Source organism: Rousettus aegyptiacus, unplaced genomic scaffold (genome assembly GCF_014176215.1).
Source record: "Rousettus aegyptiacus isolate mRouAeg1 unplaced genomic scaffold, mRouAeg1.p scaffold_m13_p_3, whole genome shotgun sequence".
NCBI classification, from domain to species: domain Eukaryota; kingdom Metazoa; phylum Chordata; class Mammalia; order Chiroptera; family Pteropodidae; genus Rousettus; species Rousettus aegyptiacus.
The window spans coordinates 1,180,725-1,199,772 of record NW_023416306.1 but is presented as its reverse complement, the minus strand read 5'-3'; the positions used below and the strand labels follow the sequence as shown (position 1 = coordinate 1,199,772).

The 19,048-nt window shown below is 66.9% G+C and overlaps 1 protein-coding gene across 1 annotated transcript in view; it reads right to left on the bottom strand.

The window, feature by feature from the left end:
• Positions 1-1,069: 1,069 nt before the first annotated feature.
• Positions 1,070-19,048, bottom strand: part of LOC107514872 — a 24,566-nt gene continuing 6,587 nt past the window's right edge. The window contains exons 6-18 of the mRNA XM_016153042.2: positions 17,238-17,350; positions 14,276-14,358; positions 12,672-12,793; positions 12,468-12,559; positions 11,538-11,623; positions 10,760-10,896; positions 9,826-9,913; positions 7,614-7,777; positions 5,202-5,365; positions 4,341-4,480; positions 3,909-4,000; positions 3,463-3,539; positions 1,070-3,100 (exon numbers count right to left, since the gene is read on the bottom strand). Coding sequence (XP_016008528.2) covers positions 1,410-3,100; positions 3,463-3,539; positions 3,909-4,000; positions 4,341-4,480; positions 5,202-5,365; positions 7,614-7,777; positions 9,826-9,913; positions 10,760-10,896; positions 11,538-11,623; positions 12,468-12,559; positions 12,672-12,793; positions 14,276-14,358; positions 17,238-17,350 — 3,049 coding nt within the window. The 3' untranslated portion in view covers positions 1,070-1,409. The remainder of the gene's footprint in view (positions 3,101-3,462; positions 3,540-3,908; positions 4,001-4,340; positions 4,481-5,201; positions 5,366-7,613; positions 7,778-9,825; positions 9,914-10,759; positions 10,897-11,537; positions 11,624-12,467; positions 12,560-12,671; positions 12,794-14,275; positions 14,359-17,237; positions 17,351-19,048) is intronic.

Below are 19,048 nucleotides of genomic sequence, written 5' to 3'. Positions count from 1 at the left end.
GGTGAGGGATGGATGGATTACAGTGACTTCCCTGGAGCACAGGCTCAAGTGTGCTCTCACACCACGAGGAACACCGTCTCCCCCACGTCCCGATTCTACTGGGGAAGACGTAGCACAGGCTCCCGGGGGACCTGGAGGTGAAATTCTGGGGCCGGCAGACAGGACACGAGTGTCCGCCGGTGTCCGAGTCGGGGCGCTGGCTCCGGCCCCAGCCCTGCTCTGGGGCGGGTTGCAGGCACCTGGTCAGGGCCCTTTGGTGGCTCGTGTGGTGGCTCCCATGGGTGGAGGTCATTGTGGCGGTGGCCCACCCTTCAGGTCCGTGAAGGTAACATGAAGGTCAGCTGCCCTGGCCCTTATGTGAACCAAGGCTGCTCTACTGAGCTGGCCCCCAGCTGGTCTCCATCTCATAGCCCATCTTGTTTGATTTCTTTTCCCACAAAGCAGCTTCTTTATGCTGAGTCTACGTGAGCTCCTAGGCGCCCCCAGCATCGACTCTGAGACCAGCAGGCACCTGTGACCAGGAGGCTGGATGGCCTGCGTGCTGTGCAGGACCACAGTCACCTATGGAACCAGCTCCGGGGCCTTGCTGAGTCAGAGGGCCAGACTGATAACAGACATCGGCGGAAACGGGCTCTGGTCTAGGGCATGTTCAGGAGGCCTTGGCCCGCCTTGGCCCACCCACCCAGGGACAGGCCCGAAGGTTGACAGGAGGCGGGCCAAATACCCTTCGGCCCTCAAGCTGCCACGACCTCTGAACTGTGCAATGCAACACAGAAGATGCCCACGCCCGTCATCTAGCCGCAAGGCACTGGCTGGGCACGGGGAAGGGGTGCAGGCCCTTGGCCCCCCGGAGCCAAACACGTGGCGACATCTCCACTAACGACTTCTGGGCAGAGCTGGGGCACGAGTGGGCAGGTGTGACCCCCAGCCCCCTGCTCCCCATCTCCCCAAAGCCGCTCCCTTCCCCTGTGCTGTGACCCCACCCCCGCCCCCCTGCCATGCAGCCCTCCCGCTCCTCAGTGTCCAGGACCCCACACCTGCCCTGGCCAGCAGCCTTTGGACGCCGCCCCCCCCCCCCAACACACACACGTCTGTGCTCTTGCCTCTCAGCGTCTGGGTCGGGGGGCTCGAGAGCCTGGTGGAAGCAGGGGACTCGACGTCCAGAAAAACGCAGAGAGCCCATTTGCTTTGGCCCGTTCTGAGTGGCAGCCCCGCCCCAGGGAGGTCCAGGCCTCCCGAAGCCTCACGCACAGGACCACATATGCCTGGTCACATGATGTCATGGATGTCTGTGCGTCCCTGTCCCCAGGCCACTCTCTTCGCAGAAGTGCTGTCTTCTGCCAAGACTGCCCAGCCCGGTGGCCAATGAGTGAGGCCTGGGGACATGGCTGGCAGCCGCCAGACCCCGGTCACTGGCTGCCTGGCCGGGCCAGTGCTGAGAGCACGGCTAGGGAGTCACACAGGATCCTGCTGGTCAGCTGGGTGGAGACCACATCCACCACCTGTGTCCTCCGCGCACCGGGGAGCTCAGCGCAGGGGCCCACGTCCAGAGCAGGAGCTCGGTCCCCCCACCCAGTGCTGGGCAGTCCTGAGTCATCAGCCATCAGCTGTGTGGTCAGACCTTCCGCAGCCACACAGGCCGCTGTGGACAGAGCTGGGGACTGCAGCCTTGGGAGGCCCCCCACACACGAGGGGGGCCCTAGCCAGCTGGCAGGCTCAGACCACAGGCCCCCGACAGCCTGGTCCCCCCCAACAGAACTCGAGTCACCCAGTTCGTCCCCCAGGCGGGGCCCAGATGATGCTTCAGGTGACGCCTCCTGGGGCGAGGAGGGCATCTGGCCAGTGTCGACGGAGGTGTCCTCCTCGGGGGGGCCCAGAGAGCCCCCAGGAGACATGACGTCTTCCGGCGGGGAAGGGAAGTCCTCTGAGGTGGGGCTGGGGCTGGCCCCACTCTCTGCCGGGGGTGGGGCAGGGGGAGGCGGGGCTTGAGTGTCCCTGTGGGTGCAGGACGGGAGGTCGGCACTGCCATAGGACAGCACCCCATGCAACAGGACCTCAGGCAGGACACCGCCAGCCAGAGGGGGGCACGCTCCCTCCCAGAAAGCGGGGGCTCTGCCCCCTCCACACCCATACCCCTGGCTCTCAGATGTCAGCGTGGCCAGCCCACTGGGGTCCCCGGGAGGAGCCTGCAGGCTCACAGGCAAGGCCTGTGGGGGCTTCCTGTTACTTGCTGGACCCAGGTCGGCACCCCAGGATGCCCTCGGGTGGCCAGCTGAGGCCGGCGGAGGCCTGGTCCCTCCTCCTTCCCCGAACTCTGCCCCTTCGGATGCCAAGGACGCTGAGGGAAAGGACAGGGACAGGTCCACATCACTGGAGAAAGAGGTTTCGGGTGTGGATGCCACGTAGGCAGCCTCAGGGGACGTCCGCGTGGACTTCCCTACGTCTGATCCAGTGGTCATGCTCCCACTGGTTCCAGAAGCTTCCTGCCCCTCTCCAGGGCCCGAGGCTGGACATGCTAGGAGAGGTGCTTTGCCCTTGGACAGGTCAGAGGAGCCTCCTGCAGGCGAGGGGCGCCCCGAGGCTGGCTGGGCGCCAGCTCCGGGGTCCGGCAGGCCCTCCTCGTCCCACACCCCGCTGGACACTTCTGACACGGACCTGGAGGTGGGGACATCCCCGAGAGGCAGCTGCCAGCCCGCCTGCTGGAGGCCTGGCACCGCTGACTCTGGGCCTCCCGACACAGCAGACAGGCCGGGCAGGGGACTGGCCCTGCTACCCTCTGGCCTCTCCCAGGCGCCTCGCAGGGAGGATGCCCGGGGCCTGGGCAGCTCTGCGTCGGGGCTGTCCCCCGCCTCCCAGTCCGACAGGGAGCCGGAGCTCTCAGACAGCTGCACCAGGATAGCGGACACCTTCTGGAACTCCGGGAGGGAAGGACAGGACAGGCTGCTCATGGAGGAGGGGGCGCGGGACCCCGCTGAGGACGCTGAGCAGGTCCCGGGGGCGGACACGGACAGGGAGCCCGGGGCCGCGGGGGCCAGGAGCTGGGGCAGGGGGCTGCCCTGCTGCGGGGTAGGGGGCACGGCCTCCTCAGCTGCTGCAGGAGCTGCAGAGAGGGGAAGGTGGGGGCGACGTGAGTCTCACACCTGCAGTCCCAGCAGGGTCCCTGAGCTGAGACACCTGCAGCCCGCACTCCTCGGCCCCTCAGCTAGGGGATCGGAACCGGAAAACCCCGGCAGAGGCAGAAGAAACATCCACGGCAGACGCTCTGACCCCACACGGGTGGCCCAGCCCCCGCCACCCCTGCACAGAACCAAGCCACGTCTGGGTGGACGGCTCAGGGCCCCAGGATGTGGGGGCGGGGAGCGAGTGGCCCCCACCCAGCTGTGGGAGAAGCCGGGCTCTGATTTAGGATGACACTTAAGTGGGGACCCAGTGGGCCAGGGGCCCGGGGACGGGAGGCATCACCTGGACAGGCCGTAGGCCGGGCAGCTTCCTGCCAAGGGAAGAGGGCGCAGGCGTCGTCTTGCCAACGGGTCCCTGTCCTGCGAGCACACGATGGAGAAATCGGGGTGCCCCCAGGAGGGACCTCCAAAGGAGGCCTCCGACTCCTCCCTTGAGAGCTGACCACGAGGGCGCAGGGGTCTGTGGGTGTGGGTGCTGTCCTTGGGGGCCCTATCCTTGAGGGGTCTGCCTCAGTCCCCACTGCAGCGGGTGGCTGGGGGGTTGTCACCTGAGGGGCACGTGCTGCCTGGAGGAGCCCCTCTTGCTTCCTCCCGTGACTCTTGGGCTCACTCATGGGGTCCCAGCAAGAGCACAGGGGCACCGTCCCCACGCCCCAGACCCCGACTCCTGCCCGAGGGCCCCACAGGCCCAGGCAGCACGCCCAGGGGCTGCCCCGCTGCTCCCCTGACCTGCAGCTTTCCATCTCTGGGGGCTTCCTGTCGGGGCTGCCGGCAGCACCTGGCCCCGGTGCTGCCCCAGCTCGGCTCGCGCTGCTGGACACCTGCTCGGACACGGTGGGGAAACAGTCAGGGCGGCCACCCGCCGTCCACGCCCATGTCCCTCCGCTGTGGAGGAAGCCCCTGCGCTCCGTGACCACAGTAAGGAACAGAGACCACGTCCCTCCAGGGGCCCTGAAGATCCCCATGCACCAGACACCGCTCCCCCCAACAGACTCCGAAGACCCGCCGGCAGATGGACCCTCCTGAGAAACGCCAAAGGGGCCGTCCCGTCTGCGCCTCGTCCGAGGCACGAGCTCACCCCCCAAAGCCACGCGTCAGGGCTGATGGAGCGAGGCCAGGTCCCGCTCGGCCTGCAAAGCGCGAGGCCGGGCCCCGACTCACGCTGGCTTCCTGGGGGCCGCAGGGGTCCACGCTGTCCCCCGAGTGCCAGCTCCAGGCCTGGAAACTGCAGGCCTGGCTTTCCGTCAGGGCCGGGGTCTCCCCGTCTGCTGGCGGGGGGCTGGGCTTGGCCTGGGGGTCCGCTGGGAGGCAAAGGGAACGTCAGTGCGACAGGCGCAGGACACAGGGCACAGCAGACGCGGCATCCAGGGACTCTGAAGCCACGTGACAAAAACCTGAGAACTCGAAACCGCAGGCTGTGTGCTGCCTGTCCGGCTCCAGTGAGGACAGAGAAATGTTACCTGCTCCTGCCGGGTGGGGCGGGGCGGGGCAGGCCTGGACCTTGTCGAGGTTGCCACAGACAAGGTGGAAGATCAGCAGGGTGGGGGCGAGGGGGGACAAGGGGGACGAAGGGGGACAAGGGGGGGACGAGGGGGGACGGGGGTACAGGGGGGCGGGGGGGACGGGGGGCTGTGGCACAGCCGTCCGTCATCCACATGTCCCCGCGTCCCCGCACCTGCATCCCACCCTGGACCTTGCAAGTGTTGGGACACCAAGACTCGGGGGCTGTGGCGGTCCTAAGGCCACCACCCTGAGGGCCCTGGAGCCATTTGGCTAAAGCCCAGGTTTGGGCGGCCTCTTGTCCGTGGCCCTTGGTGAAGGCTGCGGCGTCGTGGGTCACGAGGGACCCTAGGCTTCCCGGCGACCGTGATGGGGGCCGCTGTGAGCCGTGTCCTCAGCGGACTGTCTGGTCGGGTAGAGCCCGCGCCGGCCCGGACCCTCCACGCTGCCCTCGTCCCATCGACAAAGACCTGTCCCACCGGCGGCCCTCCAGGTCCCACTGCCACTGCCCAGCCTGGCTACCTTGATCCCTGTTGCGGCTGCCCTCCAGCGGCTGGCCCCGGGCGCCAGGCCGGCCATCAGCCGCGGGCACGTCCTCTTCCCATGCTGGCCTCGGAGGCTGAAGGTGACCGTCTGCAGCCGAAGGTGCCCTGGGGGATGTCCCATCCTGCTGCCCGGTGAGATGGCTGCAAGGTAGTGCGGGGGGTGGGGGGTGGCAGCCTTCCCGGGCCTCGCCCTCCGTGTCCAGCCCTGACTGACCGCAAGTGGAGCAACGCGCAGCACAGCCAGGGGACGGCTGTGGTCAGGGGCCGAGCGGCCAGCACGTGGCTGAAGGAAGACAGGCCCTGGCCCCCGCCCACCCAGCAGCTTCCCAAGCAGGACTTGCTGCTCCCACACGGGGTCACTGCAGGGCTGTGGCCGGTGCGGGACGCGGTGCGCGGCTGTGGCGGGAGCGAGATGACCGTCTGCCGGCAGAGCGGGGCGGAGCATGTGCTCATTGCGGCTTCTGCGGGGTGGCGGCGTGTGCGCCAGCTGGGCCCACGGAGCCCCAGGAGGCACGGCAGATCGGTGGCCTGCATGCCACGTGCCCAGACCCGCTGCCCTGCCAGGGGCACTGATGGCCAACAAGAAATGGCTCCATCCAAGGCTCAAGGAGGCAGCCGGGGGGCAAGCCGGCAGGCACCCTGACTCCTCCAGCTCTAAGGACAACGCTTGCAGGCCGGCCTGCTCTAGAACATTCTGCTGCTTCCCAGATGCAGCTCTGCGTGCTCCCGTCCTGTCTCCCAGGCACCTGCTGCAGCTGGGCCCACCTGGCTGCCCCTGCAGGGTGACCCAGAGCATCTCCCCAGGATCCACACTCATGTCTGGGGTGTGGACAGGGGTGGGGTCAGAGAGCTGTCCTCAGAGGTCTGGGAGGAGGAGACAGGGGCCTGGAGCCCTGACCCAGCTGGGCACGACCTGGTGGGTACGTGTGGCCCCGATACAGGGCGCCCCCAGACCCTGGAGCACCACTGCTGGGGACAGAGCAGGGGGGCTATGCCCGGAGCCCCACCCTGCAGCCCTCCGAGGGCCCCTCAAAGCCTCCTGCACCCGGGGTCTCAGGCCAGTAGACGCAGCACCTGGAGGCTGGGTGAGGGAGTGGGGGCCGCAGGACGAGCTCACCAAGCACCCCGCTGGGAGCCCCCCCGGGCTGCACTTGACCAAAGGAGGACACCTGACACCTGCCGGTCTGTGCCGCGACCTCCAGCAAAACGTTCAGCGTGAGTCGCTCCTGCTCTGTGGCTTCCCTGCTTTCTACCCTTGCAGCGGCGACTACGGGTCACCGTGTGTGACGGGCAGACACCTCGCCCCGCACGGCCCCCGCCCCGGGTCCAGGCCTGGCTAACACCCGCCCGCCCGCCCGCCCAGCCATGTATGCAAGCGGGTCCCAGGAGGGCAGTCAGCCCGGAACCTTTCAGGGACCTGGGCCTGGCAGTGCACGGCGTCGTGAATTACAGACCGGTCCAGGTGAAGTTTGCTTAGAAAATGCCCGTGGGGCATGGGGGGGGCCAGTGGAGCTCATGGCCCCCCCAACCCCTGCCGAGTGGGCGATGGCCGTCTTTCCGGGGGGGTGGGGAATGCCACTGGAAGGGCCACACTGGGGCCCCGAGGGAGGGCAGGGGCCCCTGCGAGGGCTGCTTCTGGGGGGCGAGCCCCTCCCTGGGGAGGGGGCTGCTCCTGCTTCCTCATCCCACCCCGGCCTGCTGCTTCCGGCAGATACGGCGGCTAGTCTGCACGTGGCCAGCTCTGGGGACTGGGCTCAGAGGAGCAGGGGCCTCTGGGTACGGAGGGCCATTTTAACTGGGCCGGAAGGGAAGAGGCGTTTCCGGGCCAGGCCGTCCAGGAGCTCCCGATGGGAAAAGCAGCTGGGCTCCTCCACCCCACAGCAAGGCCCTGGGTCAGTGGCTCTGCTCTGCTCCGTGGACACCCTCGCCTCCCCCCCCACCCCCCGAGGTGATGCGGCCTGGCCAAGGCCCTGCTGTCCCAGCAGAGAGGCCTGCTTGCTGCACACCGAGGGCAGCGGCTCCGCGCCAGGCCTGGGAGGGAGGCCGAGCCTCGGAGTGGGGGCGCCCCCCGCTGGCTGGCCACGCGCACAGCACCGTGGCCCTCAAGCCAGGTCTGGCCACTCTGCCTCACTGCGCCCACCGCAGCCCGGCCAGGGGCAGCCTGTCCCCGTTTAACAGATGTGGAAACAGGCTCAGAGAGGACACCTCAGCTCGGCCCCGCCCTGGCCAGCGGCGCCTGCCCACCCCCCGTGGGCCAGGAGCTGGAGCAGGGTCCCCTCGATGCTCCTGGAGCCCCCCCACCCCTTGGCAGGCCTGGCAGTGTGCCGGCCACCGGCACAGGAGAGGCTGTGAGCGGCAGCGCCAGCCAGGGCCGCCAGCGAGGACTCACCACGGGGCTCGCGGACACTCAGGGCGCTCCCGGGGGCACTCGCTGGCAGGGCTGCCAGGCCCGCGCGGCGTCGGGGGACAGGAGGAGCCCTGTGCCCGCCCCTCGGGCCGCTGGCTTGCCTCAGGGCCCCCCTCCCGGGCGGTCTCGACTTCAGGGCTGGAACTCTATGAGAAACAGCACAGGGTGAGCTGCTGTGACACCTCGGGTCCACGTCCTCTTCGGAGAGCTGGTGGCAGGCGTCACGTGGCAGCAGCTGCGGCAGGGCGGCCAACGGCGTGGCGGACGGCATGCTCCCACCAGCGGGCCCCGGCTGAGACGGGTGGGCTTCTCCTCAGCAGAGCCCTGCGTCCAGTGCTAACAGTCCCCGGTGGGTGCAGACAACGGGCCGCACCCCACTGCGTCGAGAACCAGGCAGCCCTGGGTGCCCCCGCTGCAGACTGGCTGGGGCACACCCTGCTGGTGGTCATCCCACAGTGACTGCTAACTTGCACCAGGGACTTCGCGAAGCCCGGGTCATTCCATCCTTACCTGCCAGGTGAGACCGTCAGCAACCTCAACTCACAGAGGAGACCCTCGAGCTGGGGACGGCCGCCCCACAGCCACACTGTCCTTTGTGTGATAGCAGGAAGGGATGGGGAGCCAGACCAAGGAGGCCCTTGCTGCTTGGAGTCCCCCAAAGGACTGGCCTCTCTGAGGAGCCCGAGGCCCCATGCTTCCTTCTGCCTCAGGGCCCCTCCAGCGGCACTGGGGCCTGGCTCCTCCCCAGGCCAGGCCCGCCCCATCCTCCTGGGCACCTCCTTGGCCCCCCAGCAGGTGGCTGCCCCGCCTGCCCTCTGTCCGTACCCTACCAGAGCCCCTGTCCACCCTGGATCACAGGTGTTTTCACAAGGGACCTGCACATTCATTCCCACAGGTGTTTCCTGGCCACGGCCTGAGCCTCCAGCCCCGGTGCGAGAGGCCACCCAAGGCAGCAGGGTCCGCGTCTGAAGCTCTTGCTGCCGGCGGGCCAGGGCCCTCTGCACAGAAAGGGCGTCCCAGGGGTGCTGCAGGAGCCGTGCCGTCCTGGGGCCGGCACAGGTGGCTGTTCCACAAGCATCGGGTTCCCCTCTGAACCAGGCGGAGGAGGAAACAGCCACAGCCCCACCCGCACGGAGGCACACGTGGAAGAGAAACGCACCGATGAACGGGGCGCAGGGGGCAGCCGGGGGCCAGCACTGCGGGGGGCCCCCCTGCCCCTCCAGATGTCCCTGCCCTTCTCGGGCTGCTCAGACAGCAGGGCCCCGGGCACTTCGGCTCCCCTTGGGCTTAGCTTCAGGAAGCTCCAGCGGGAGGCAGGTGAGAAGGTTGGGTGCTCCTCCCTGGGGCCCCCCAGAGCAGGGCTGGGACGGGCTGGGTGAGCCTCTGCCCTCCCCACACAGCCCGCCCTCTCCAGGTCCGGGCACTGCCCCCACCTCTGGAGCTCATCCCTGCCTTAAGCTGTCCCCACCGTCCTGGGCTCCCTGCAGCGGCACACCCTGTGGCAGCGCCGCCCTGCCCACACGCAGGTCTCTGCTCACCCACCCTGGGAGGCGGCAGCCTTCACAGCCCGGAGGAGGAAACCAAGGCTCAGCGGAGCTGGCCCTGACCCCGGCTTCGTCACAGTGCCCGCCTACGACACCGGACGCCAGGTTCGGGGCACGGTCCCTGCCCCTGGCCAGCGCCAGGCCGTGCAGCAAGGGCTTGCTCTCAGGACGGGGAGCCCGCGGCAGCCACCCTCGCACGTCTCGGCCAGAAGCTCTGCCGCGTGGGAAGTGGGCGCCCTCCGAGACCCCACCACGTGGGAAGTGGGCGCCCTCCGAGACCCCGCCAAGTAGGAAGTGGGCGCCCTCCGAGACCCCGCCGCGTGGGAAGTGGGCACCCTCCGAGACCCCGCCAAGTGGGAAGTGGGCGCCCTCCGAGACCCCGCCGCGTGGGAAGTGGGCGCCCTCCGAGACCCCGCCGCGTGGGAAGTGGGCGCCCTCCGAGACCCCGCTTGCGTTTTCCTGGCTCTCCTGTCGCCCCCCTTTCCCGGGATGCCCCACATCTGCCCCCCGACCTCCCTGGTCCAGACAGGCCATCTAGAGCAGCCCCGGAGAGCGGTGAGGGCTCAGGAATTCTCTAGCTGGGGTGCGGGATGGTCACATGGCTCCATCGGTGAATGCCACCTGCCCACCCCCTGGCGAAGCGGCCTCACCGGCTCCTGCTCAAGGTCGCTGAGGGCCGTCTGCTGCTGCTTCTCCAAAGCCACCAGCACAGCACCACTCCGCGCGCTGCCCAGACACCTGGGGGGGAGGTGGGGTGGCAGGATGGTCGGCCTCCTGTCCACAGGCGCGAGTCAACCACAGACACGACCAGCCTTGGCTGGCCAGGTGGGCCTGGGATGCCCCCTTCCCGCAGCAAGGCACCAGGAGGAAGCCATGTGTACGTGTGGGCGGCGTGGCCATACCTGTCACTCTTTCCACCCCCTCACGCCCCGCAGCACCTCCCACCCTGGCGCCCCAGCCCAGCCTGAGGGTCCTCTGGGGAGGGGGCGGGGCATGACTGGACCGCCAGGGCCTGCCCTGAGAATCACAGCTCGAATAACCCCTTTGGAAGCCAGTGTGGCATTATCACGAAGCTCAATGCTTTCTGGCTGGCACGGCGACTCCACTTCTGGGAACTGACTTTATGGAGCTGACGTCTGGATGCTGGGCTCTAAGGACACAGGCGGGAGGACCGGAAGGCACAGGCCCCGGGCGCTGGTTAGGGCGCCGTTCGGTCTCCCCGCCCCGGGCGCCCCCGTAGGTTGCAACAGTTACGTAGCGACGCGGAAGGATTTTCTTGACTTTTAAGTGAACACCAGGTTACAAAGTGGGTGCAGTTTACTACGAATGCCGTTCAAACAGCCCTGTGCGGGGCTCCCTGTGCCGGCCAGACGCACCGGAAGATGGCAGAGCTTGTGGCCGAGACGTGCAACCGCGAGCGGTTTTAAACTGACGTGTTTGTCTTCTCAGGACTTTACTGCCTCACCTATTTTTCTGATGCATCACTATTTGGGCCCATAATTTGTCTTTGTCCCGCCCGACTGACGTCAAGGCCGGGGCGGGACCCGGAGGGGGGGGCGGTCCGCGCTGCACGCATGCGCTCACCTCCGCTGAAGCTTCAGCCAGTTCAGCCACGCGCGCTCCGCCCGCATCTTCTCCTCGAGCGCCTTCTGGCGCAGGCGCAGCAGCGCGGCCTGGTGCTGTGCACGCAGCTCCTCCTCCCGCAGACTCTGCTCCAGCATCTGCGGGGGGAAGCGGCAGGAAGCTCCGGGTGTTGCACCCTGGGTCCCGGCCCGGCTCCACTACGGCAGAGCAGACTGGCCGGGCCTCACTTCTAGGCCTCTGCCAGGGCCAGCCTCTCCCAATGGGAGCAGTGCCCAGCCCAGGGGAAGGAGGCCGCTGGCTCCAGGAAGCCTTCCTGGACTGCCCTCTCACTCATACCCATATTGTGCCCCACCTCCCAGCTACGAGCTCGCAGGCCCAGGCGGGGTCCTCCTCATCTTGTCCGTGTGCCCAGCCCGGATCCAGTCCGGACACTCGTTTGTGCTCCAGAGGATGTGGGATAGGCCAGGCCACACTGCAGTGTGCTTTCTGGACAGCGGGGCCAGCCCTGCCTGAAACAGCCTGTGGAAATGTCTGCCCTCGCCTGTCCCCCAGGGTGGAAGGAAGGAGCTTGGGCTGATGTCGGGTGGAAGGGTGGGTGATGCCCGGGGGCAGAGAGAGCCTCCCCCAGCCCAGGACCCACCCAGGAGACCCCCTGGGTTCAGGCTGTACGAGAGGCAGGCCTGGCACCTGAGGGAGAATTTGGGGCCACTGTTGGCTGCCAGTGCCTCCCCGGGACCCCGGTCCTATGCCCTGCCCACTAAGGGTCATCTCCCAGTACCTGGTGGGTGAGGCTGTCCCAAGGGTGGAGCCCGGCCAGCGGCAGCTGGGAGGAGGTTCGGTCTGGCCTCCCTCCCTGCGTGGACTCTGAGGACAAAGCTGTGGCTGGGTCATGGGTTGGGGGCTGTTCCACAGCAGGGGCCCCGCAGGGGCAGGGTGTGGGGGTGTCTGACGTTCCCCACACGCACACAGCTTCACACTTCACGGGGCCACGTCAAGGAATTGACTAACGCGAAGTTCTGTGTGAAGCCCCTGACCATGCAGAAGACCGGAATAGGGGAGAGGGGCCTCGGAGATGGCTCGGTCCAGCTCCTCCCCTGTCGCAGGAGGGGAGGCTGAGGCCCAGAGGGACCCGTTTAGGGTCCAGCACCAAGCAGGTGAGGTAAGACTGCCCAGAGGGACGGGGCGGGCATATCGGAGGGTCCCTGTTCCCCAAGGGGCCGAGATGGGTGGTAACCAGGGCCCCGGGCAGGTCTGTCGGGAGCGGGGCTGGAGGAGCCGAGGGCCCCGCAGTCCCGGAGCAGGGCAGACAGGGCTGGACGGCAGTCCCGCCATCGGGCTGCATTGCCTAGCGTCTAACTGAACACGTAGCCCGGCCTCACAGTCGCCAGGTGTGTGGGGGTGGGGCTGGTGGCCGCTGTGTCCGCTTGCTGTCTTGGCCCAATTACCCCGGGCTCGGCGGATGCCCAGCCCTACGCGTGTGTGGCAGTGCTGCCCGAGAGTCAGCCACAGAGTCCTGGCACCAGACTGAGTTTCAAACCCTGGTTCTGCCCCTAGCACACGGCCTCAGGCCACGCCCCTCCATCCCTGGGCCTTTCTCACGTGTGCCTGACTCAGTTTCCCCCACTGGGTCTATGTAGGGAGCATGCTCTGCCTGCTCCCCAGCTTGGGGTTAAGCCCCTGGTGTGTGGCACGGATGGGAGACACTCACCTGCAGAAGCTGGCTTGCCTTCCTCACTCTCTTGTCCTTCCTGGGGGCCCCACAAGGGCGTGGCAGCATCTCTGCCCAGGGGCAGGTGTGACCTGCCAGGTGTAGAAGCACTGGACTCACAGCTCTAGCAGCACCGGGGCCAATGCCCGTTCCTGATCCCCCACCCCACCCTCTTCCACCATGGGCCCCTGTCTCGGGCCCCACCATGGTCTGGCTGTCACCCTGCTCCAGAAGGTCCTGGGATGCAGGTCCCCGCACACCTGCAGCCGCGCCACCTCCCCAGCCGCTTCCGACCTTGCTTGCGTCGAGTGTTTCTCCATCAGCCTCTGCAAGGACAGGAGTGTGCGTGGAGCATGAACCAGGCGGCCTCACGGCCAGCAGGCCGGGCAAGTCTCCAACCTCAGGGCTCCGTCTGTCCATCCCCAACACGGGCAACCCTTCTCTGTCCCCGCCCTGCCCTCCAGGGAGGGCTGTACGTGGTAGGAGTGAGGGAAGGCTGGCAGGTGCCTGGCAGACACAGCAAGGCTGGGCTGGAGCTCCCGAGGTGTGCGGGGCCAGACAGCTGGGGCCGGCTGTGCCAAGGATGCCTGGGAACCACAGTGTCCAGCTTCTGCGGCTGTGATGACCTAGCAGGTGCAATGCTGGAACCGGGGAGAGGGGGAGAGAGAGGGAGCCCCAGCCAGGTGTGCCTGCCCCACTGTGGGCCTGAGGGCGCCTGTAGGCATGTGCGCACACACACAGCCACACGTGTGCACACATGCACGCACATGCCCACATGCTCCCTTGCGTCTGGCGACTCCCGAGAACGCCTTCCTACGTGTGCCCGAGTACACCCCCCTCCAACCATCCCCAGACTGAAGGCTAGCAGAAGGGTCATGTCTGCAAAGGTTCGTCACACCCAGCTGGCCCACAGGCATCGTCTCTGGTCCTCACCTTGCTGGTCCCCAGCTGGGCACCACCTGCAGCACCCCAGCCAGCCAGCACTGCCAGTGATGGGGTGGCTTGGGGGTGCAGGCCCCTTCCCTTCCTGGGCACAGTGGCCCCGTGGGCTCCAGGGGAGGGCCTGTGACTCATGTGCCACAAGCCCAGGACATGGGCAGATGGAAAGCTTGGAAGGTCATCTGTCACCCCAGCCAGAAGCCCCCAGGACACAGAAGGGGAAGTGTTCACATGTGGCCTGCTGCCTGGCCCCCGTCTGTCCTCTGGGCACAGGCCCACGGTCCAGGAGGCAGTGAGTCTGCGCCCCCTGCACTTGACCTTCTGCGAAGGCAGGCAGCCCCACCTGGCAAGGTGGTCACGACCACCTTACATGGGCCACGAGCGCCTCCAGCAGCAGAGCACGCTGCCCTGGGGAGGGAGCAGGCACGTGTGGGAGCTCGGGCCGTGGCCAGCTGACCTCCAGCTGCCGTTGGAAGAGCAGCCCATCCAGAGCCTTCTCTGCCTCCCGGACCTCCATGTGTGCGCGCTGCCGCAGGCGGGCCAGCGCCCGCCCCTGCCTCCGCTGGTCCAGCTGCAGGGGAGCCCAAGCCTCAGGGTTCCAGGGCTCAGACAGCCACCCCCATGGCTCCCAGCAAACCCTCAGCCCAGAGAGCAGGCAGTGCCACCTTCGAGACCAGGAGGGTCCCCTCACCCCTCTTGGCAGGCCGCTCCCTGCAGCCCCTCCACCTGCTCCCCTCAGCCCCCCTGAGCCTCCCTCTGAACCAGAAAGGCCGGTGGCCCAGGCCTGTGTGACCATGATGCTCCCCACCCCCCACCCAGCCTCCCCCTGAAGAGCTACAGCCGCCTGACAGAATAGGGGCAGGACATACCTTCAGGGACTGTAGGAAGCTCAGGGACCGCTGCTGGACGTCGGCGAGGTGCCCGGACCGCAGCCTGCCAGGCGCCCGCTGACCTGCACAGACCACAGAGAAGGGACCGCTGAGCGCCTGGGGCACCCCGAGCTCCCCCCTCAGCCACAGTGCTCCGGCCTGCGGGGAGACAGCACGTAGGGAGGAGCCCAGGGTGCCGCCTGGGCCGTCACCGTCACTGAGCACACCAGAGCCCCTTCCCCACCCCCACCCCCGGAGGAGGCAGACGGGGCTCGCTCTGCCTGACCCCTGGCCACGCTCTCCCCCGAGCGATGGCCCAGGTTGGCAGAGATGACGGGACAGGAACGCGAGCTCACGAGCTCTGCCGCCAGACGGCCCCTGCCCAGCACGCATCCGCAGGGTGACCTGGAATAAACCCCCAGCGGATCAGAGCCTCCGCGGGGGCTCGGGCCCTGTCTGCGGACAGCAGAGCCCTGCTGGTGACTCGGACAGGAGCTGTCGGTCACGGCTGGTGCCCACGGGCCACAGCGACAGTCCGCTGTGCGCGCCTTCCAAGGGCCGAGCAGCGGGGCCCCCTGCTCAGAGCCGCCAGGGAGCAGCCGCTCGCCTCCCCAGCATCTCCGCGGCAGCTGAGGAACTCCACGGTGGCCAGGCCTGCCGAGCAGCAGGGCTGTGGCCACCCGGCGTGCACTGAGCATTTGAGGGGGCGATGGTGGGGCCTCCCCTCCTCCCTGGGAGTGAAGACACTTTCAGGAATTGGCCTAAGGCGTCTGTTCTGAGCCAAAGTTCCCTTGAGAAGGGGAAACCCTCTCATGCCTTTGTGGCGTTGAAAGAGGCTGAAGTCAGAGGAAATGCCCGGTCACCACCAAGCCCTCGTGCTTGGGCTCCCACTGACCCTCCTCCAGGTACCTGACAGCTCCAGAGGCCCGAGGCCTGAGCCCTCCACCTGAGGAGAGGGAGTTCCTGGCCAGCTCCAACACCAGCATCCCTGACAGGTCAGCAGGGAGACACGGGGCTGCGTGCCCCCGAGCTGTCACTCAGCAGGAGGCAAGCCGTACCTGAGAATGAGCTGCCAACCACCTGCCAGTCCCCAGAGCCTGCCCGAGTGACCCCACTGAGCAGAGAATGACAATGGTCTCTCTCCCCAAGTGCTCCAATGACAACTGGCAAGGAGCCCCAAGACCCCAGCACCATGCGTCACCCCAAAGTGCCTGGTGACTGAGGATGTGACAAGAGGATTTCATCAACGCCATTGCTTAGTACGTCCTGTGGGGGGCCCCGGCTGAGAGGCTGGCGTGAGGCAGAAAGCTCTCTCGAACAGTAGCGCCTGACGTTCGAATCTAAAAAGTTCTATCGGACCACGCTGCTTCCAACCGCAAAAGCGGGAGCTGACGAGCTCAGGGCCGAGTTCGCATCCTCGCTCTCCCACTTGCTGGTTGGGGAGGGGGCTGCTCCTCCATAAACGTGGATGTGAGGACGGGACCTGTCCCCGGGGATCAGTGAGACCAACGGGACACCATGGGACACAGGCGCCTGGCCCAGCACACGCGATTCAATCATGCTTTCAGCGAATATTCCCCAGGCACCCCTCGCCCGGCAGGGGCTCCCCCAGGCACCAGGGCTGAAATTGGAACCAGACGCTCATGTCCTTGTGGCCCACGAAGATGGAAGCACAAACATGGGTTTGACACCCACAGAGCAGAATGTGACTGGGTGAGTGACAGCACCTGACCCAGCCTGAGAGTTACCTGGGAGGCTTCCTGGAGGAGGTGTCTAACCTAAGCCCAGTGCAAGCACTTTGTGTTGCACTCACAACTTGGCTGCCTGAGATCCAGCTCTCAGCCAGGGAAGGCAGAAGCGGCCTGGATATCAACCAACTTCTGGGGGCTGCCTATGGCCTCGAGAATTCCAGTCTGCACAGAGAGGTGGGCCCAGCCCTGCCCTGCCCAGGGGAGCAGCAGGCCAATGGGGGCTCAGGAGGGACAGAGAGCTCTGTGCCATCGCCAACCTGCTCCCACCTCCTGGAGAGGGAGCCTGCAGGCAGAGCCAGGGACAGGAAGTCTTTTCCAGAAGGCCGGGCACTGCCCCACCCATGTTCAGCTGTGGAAGCCACCAGGGCCCGGACAACAGCCTGCAGCTATGCCCAGACCAGACCTCAGAGGCTCCAGGAGGGACTGTCTCGGGGGTGCGGCAGCCCTGCCCTGTCTCCTCTCTGGAAGGCACTGGCCTGTGTTGATGGGCCCCCAGGGACCCTGAGGCCTCACAGCGAGCGGGGGCAGGGCAGCCTCCAGCCAGGTCCCTGCTTTCCCAGGACTGGCCCAGCCGAGAGGCGCCTGCGTGGAGGAGCGGCTCTGCAGAAGGGGCTGCTGACGTCGGTTCTCATCTGCCCTTGCCTGGCACCCAGGCCGCCCACTGAATATTCCTCGAGGGGGTGAGTCAGTGAGGAAGCTCACACCATGCAGACGCCCGGTTTCTGGGCCACTGGTGACTGCTGGTGTCCTCCCTGGGTGTTCGGAGGAAGCCCTTCTCTGTCCCAGGCTCTGGCCGCGTGTGCCCCCATCCCAGGGGTTTAGGGGTTCCGGATGGGGCTGCCCACCCCCTGCCCCAGGTGCCATGCCACCTCCCCACCTCCCCACCTCTGGGCAGGTACAAGCAGGGGGAGGCAGGTGGCTGGGGTGCACACGAGCTGCAGGCCCCTCGGGCAAACACCAGTAACAACAGGCGTGGCAAGCGCACAGAGCAAGCAGCCGGGTCCCAAAAGCCTCCGAAACACTTTAATACTGAAGCGCGGATGCTCTCCACGTAGCAAGGGATCTGAAGTGTGGACGGTCCTCACGCAGCAAAGGCTCCGTCTACACCCGCAGGGCCTCGCCGCAGCGCCCGACAGTGGAGGGGGTCCACTGTGGGCCTCCCCGGCCACCCGCCCAGATGGCCCAAGGCCTGGCCGCAGCCTCGCCCTTACCGCAGCTCTGCATGGTCCAGGGTGTGACCAGGCCCGCCCCTCTGGCCGATGGCATCTCCTCCAGCCACAGGGAGCTGCAGGTGGGGTCCGGCGGGATTGGCACCCCGGGCAAGCTGGGAACATGCAAACACACGGGTGAGGGTGGGACCGCAAACGTCGGGAGCTGGGGGCAGTTTGCGGGAGGGGTCTGGGCTCCCTTGGCCGACAGAGCTGTCAGTCCCTTACGGTGTCCGAGGCGGGACCCAAGGGCCAAAGGCCTATGAGGGCCGGGAAGCAGGGTGGAGGCGCTGGCACCCGCAGCGTCCCGGGCTTGGGGCCCTGTGCTCAGACATGGGAGGACCAGCCACCCCCATGCAGGCTTGGCTTCCATGGTCACCAGGGTGCTGGGGCCAGGATCAGAGCGGCCCTGGTGTGCCGAGCTGGGATCGGCAGTGTGCACAGAGGCCTCACTTCGTGTCCCTATGAAGGGAACCTGGCTGTCACTCCCGGCACACAGCCACCCAGGGCCCACTTGAGTGACCAAAGATGCCGGCCGTACTTGTGGCTGCAGAGACTGGGCGTGGGTGACTTGGCCCTCCTCCAGCAGCCCGCAGAGTCCTGCCGTTCACAGACATTTGTCCAGCACCTGCCATGTGCCTGGTGCCCACCGCCCAGACCCCGCCCCCAGAGCTCATGTCTCGCAGGGAAGATGGATGGACAAGTGTTCCAGGAAGAGGGGGCAGCCCTGGGGCTGAGAGATGCTGAGGGGGCAGCGGAGGGTCCCGGACGACCAGGGGGCACGTGACTGGGCAGGTAAGCACAGGGCCTGCCCTGGGCTCCCTCGCGCTCCTTCTCCCCAGCCCTGAACTTAGAGTGCCAGCCTCACCCAGCAGATCAGGAGATGGCGGGGAGGAGCCATGTCCTCAAAGCCTTAAAGGAACACCATCGATAAGCCAGTGTTCCCTCAATTACTCAGAGCGAGGTCAGCAAACATTTCCCATACAGAGCCAAACAGTAAATATTTACACCCCGTGGGCTGCGCGATCTCCACCTCTATGGACAGGACGGGGCTTGGCCGGCCGCAGTAGCAGGCAAGCAGCCGCTCCCGTTACGCGGAAGTGGGTGTGTGCTAATGAAACTTTATTTACAAATGGAAGGTGGGCAGAAGGGCAAGATCAGGGCTGTGGCTCCCTGACCACTGGTCTAGACTTTCCAGGGCCGTGGTCCTCAGACTCCAGTGCGCCCCAAATCACCTGGAGGACTTGTGAAAACACTGGTCACCGCCCACCCCCAGTGCATCGGATTCAGTGGGGCTGGGTGGGCCGGGGCCCCGCGTTTCTGACGAGCTCTCAAGGAACTGTCGGGGAGCCTCTGGACAGGGCATGGGAGGAGTGGGGGACTGTGGGCTCAAGCCTAGGCCCTCGCCTGGACCTCAGCTGCTCTCCCACGAGCTCGTGACGGGGGCAAAGCTCTCTTCTCCAAGCCTCAGAGTCCCCATCTCTAAAACGGAAGTGAGAACAAGTCTCCCAGAATGCTAAAAGCTGTGGGAGGTCCAGGGGCCCCCAACCCCACCCTACCCGTCCTTCTAGAGATGTCTGGGCGGACGGGCATCCTGGGGCCCAACCCAGCATCCTCACTAGACCGTGATAAGCTGGCCCCCACCTGCACTGAATGCCGTGGCCCCAGCGGGGAAAGACGGGGCAGAGGGCCCACCCCAAGCTGGCCTTGGAGAGGGCGGTGGCTTTCGTCCCTGGGCGAGGGCAGTGGCTGAGATGACCAGGGGCATGGCCGCAGGGCCGCAGCCCGCGAAGCGGTGGGCAGAGGCTGCTGCT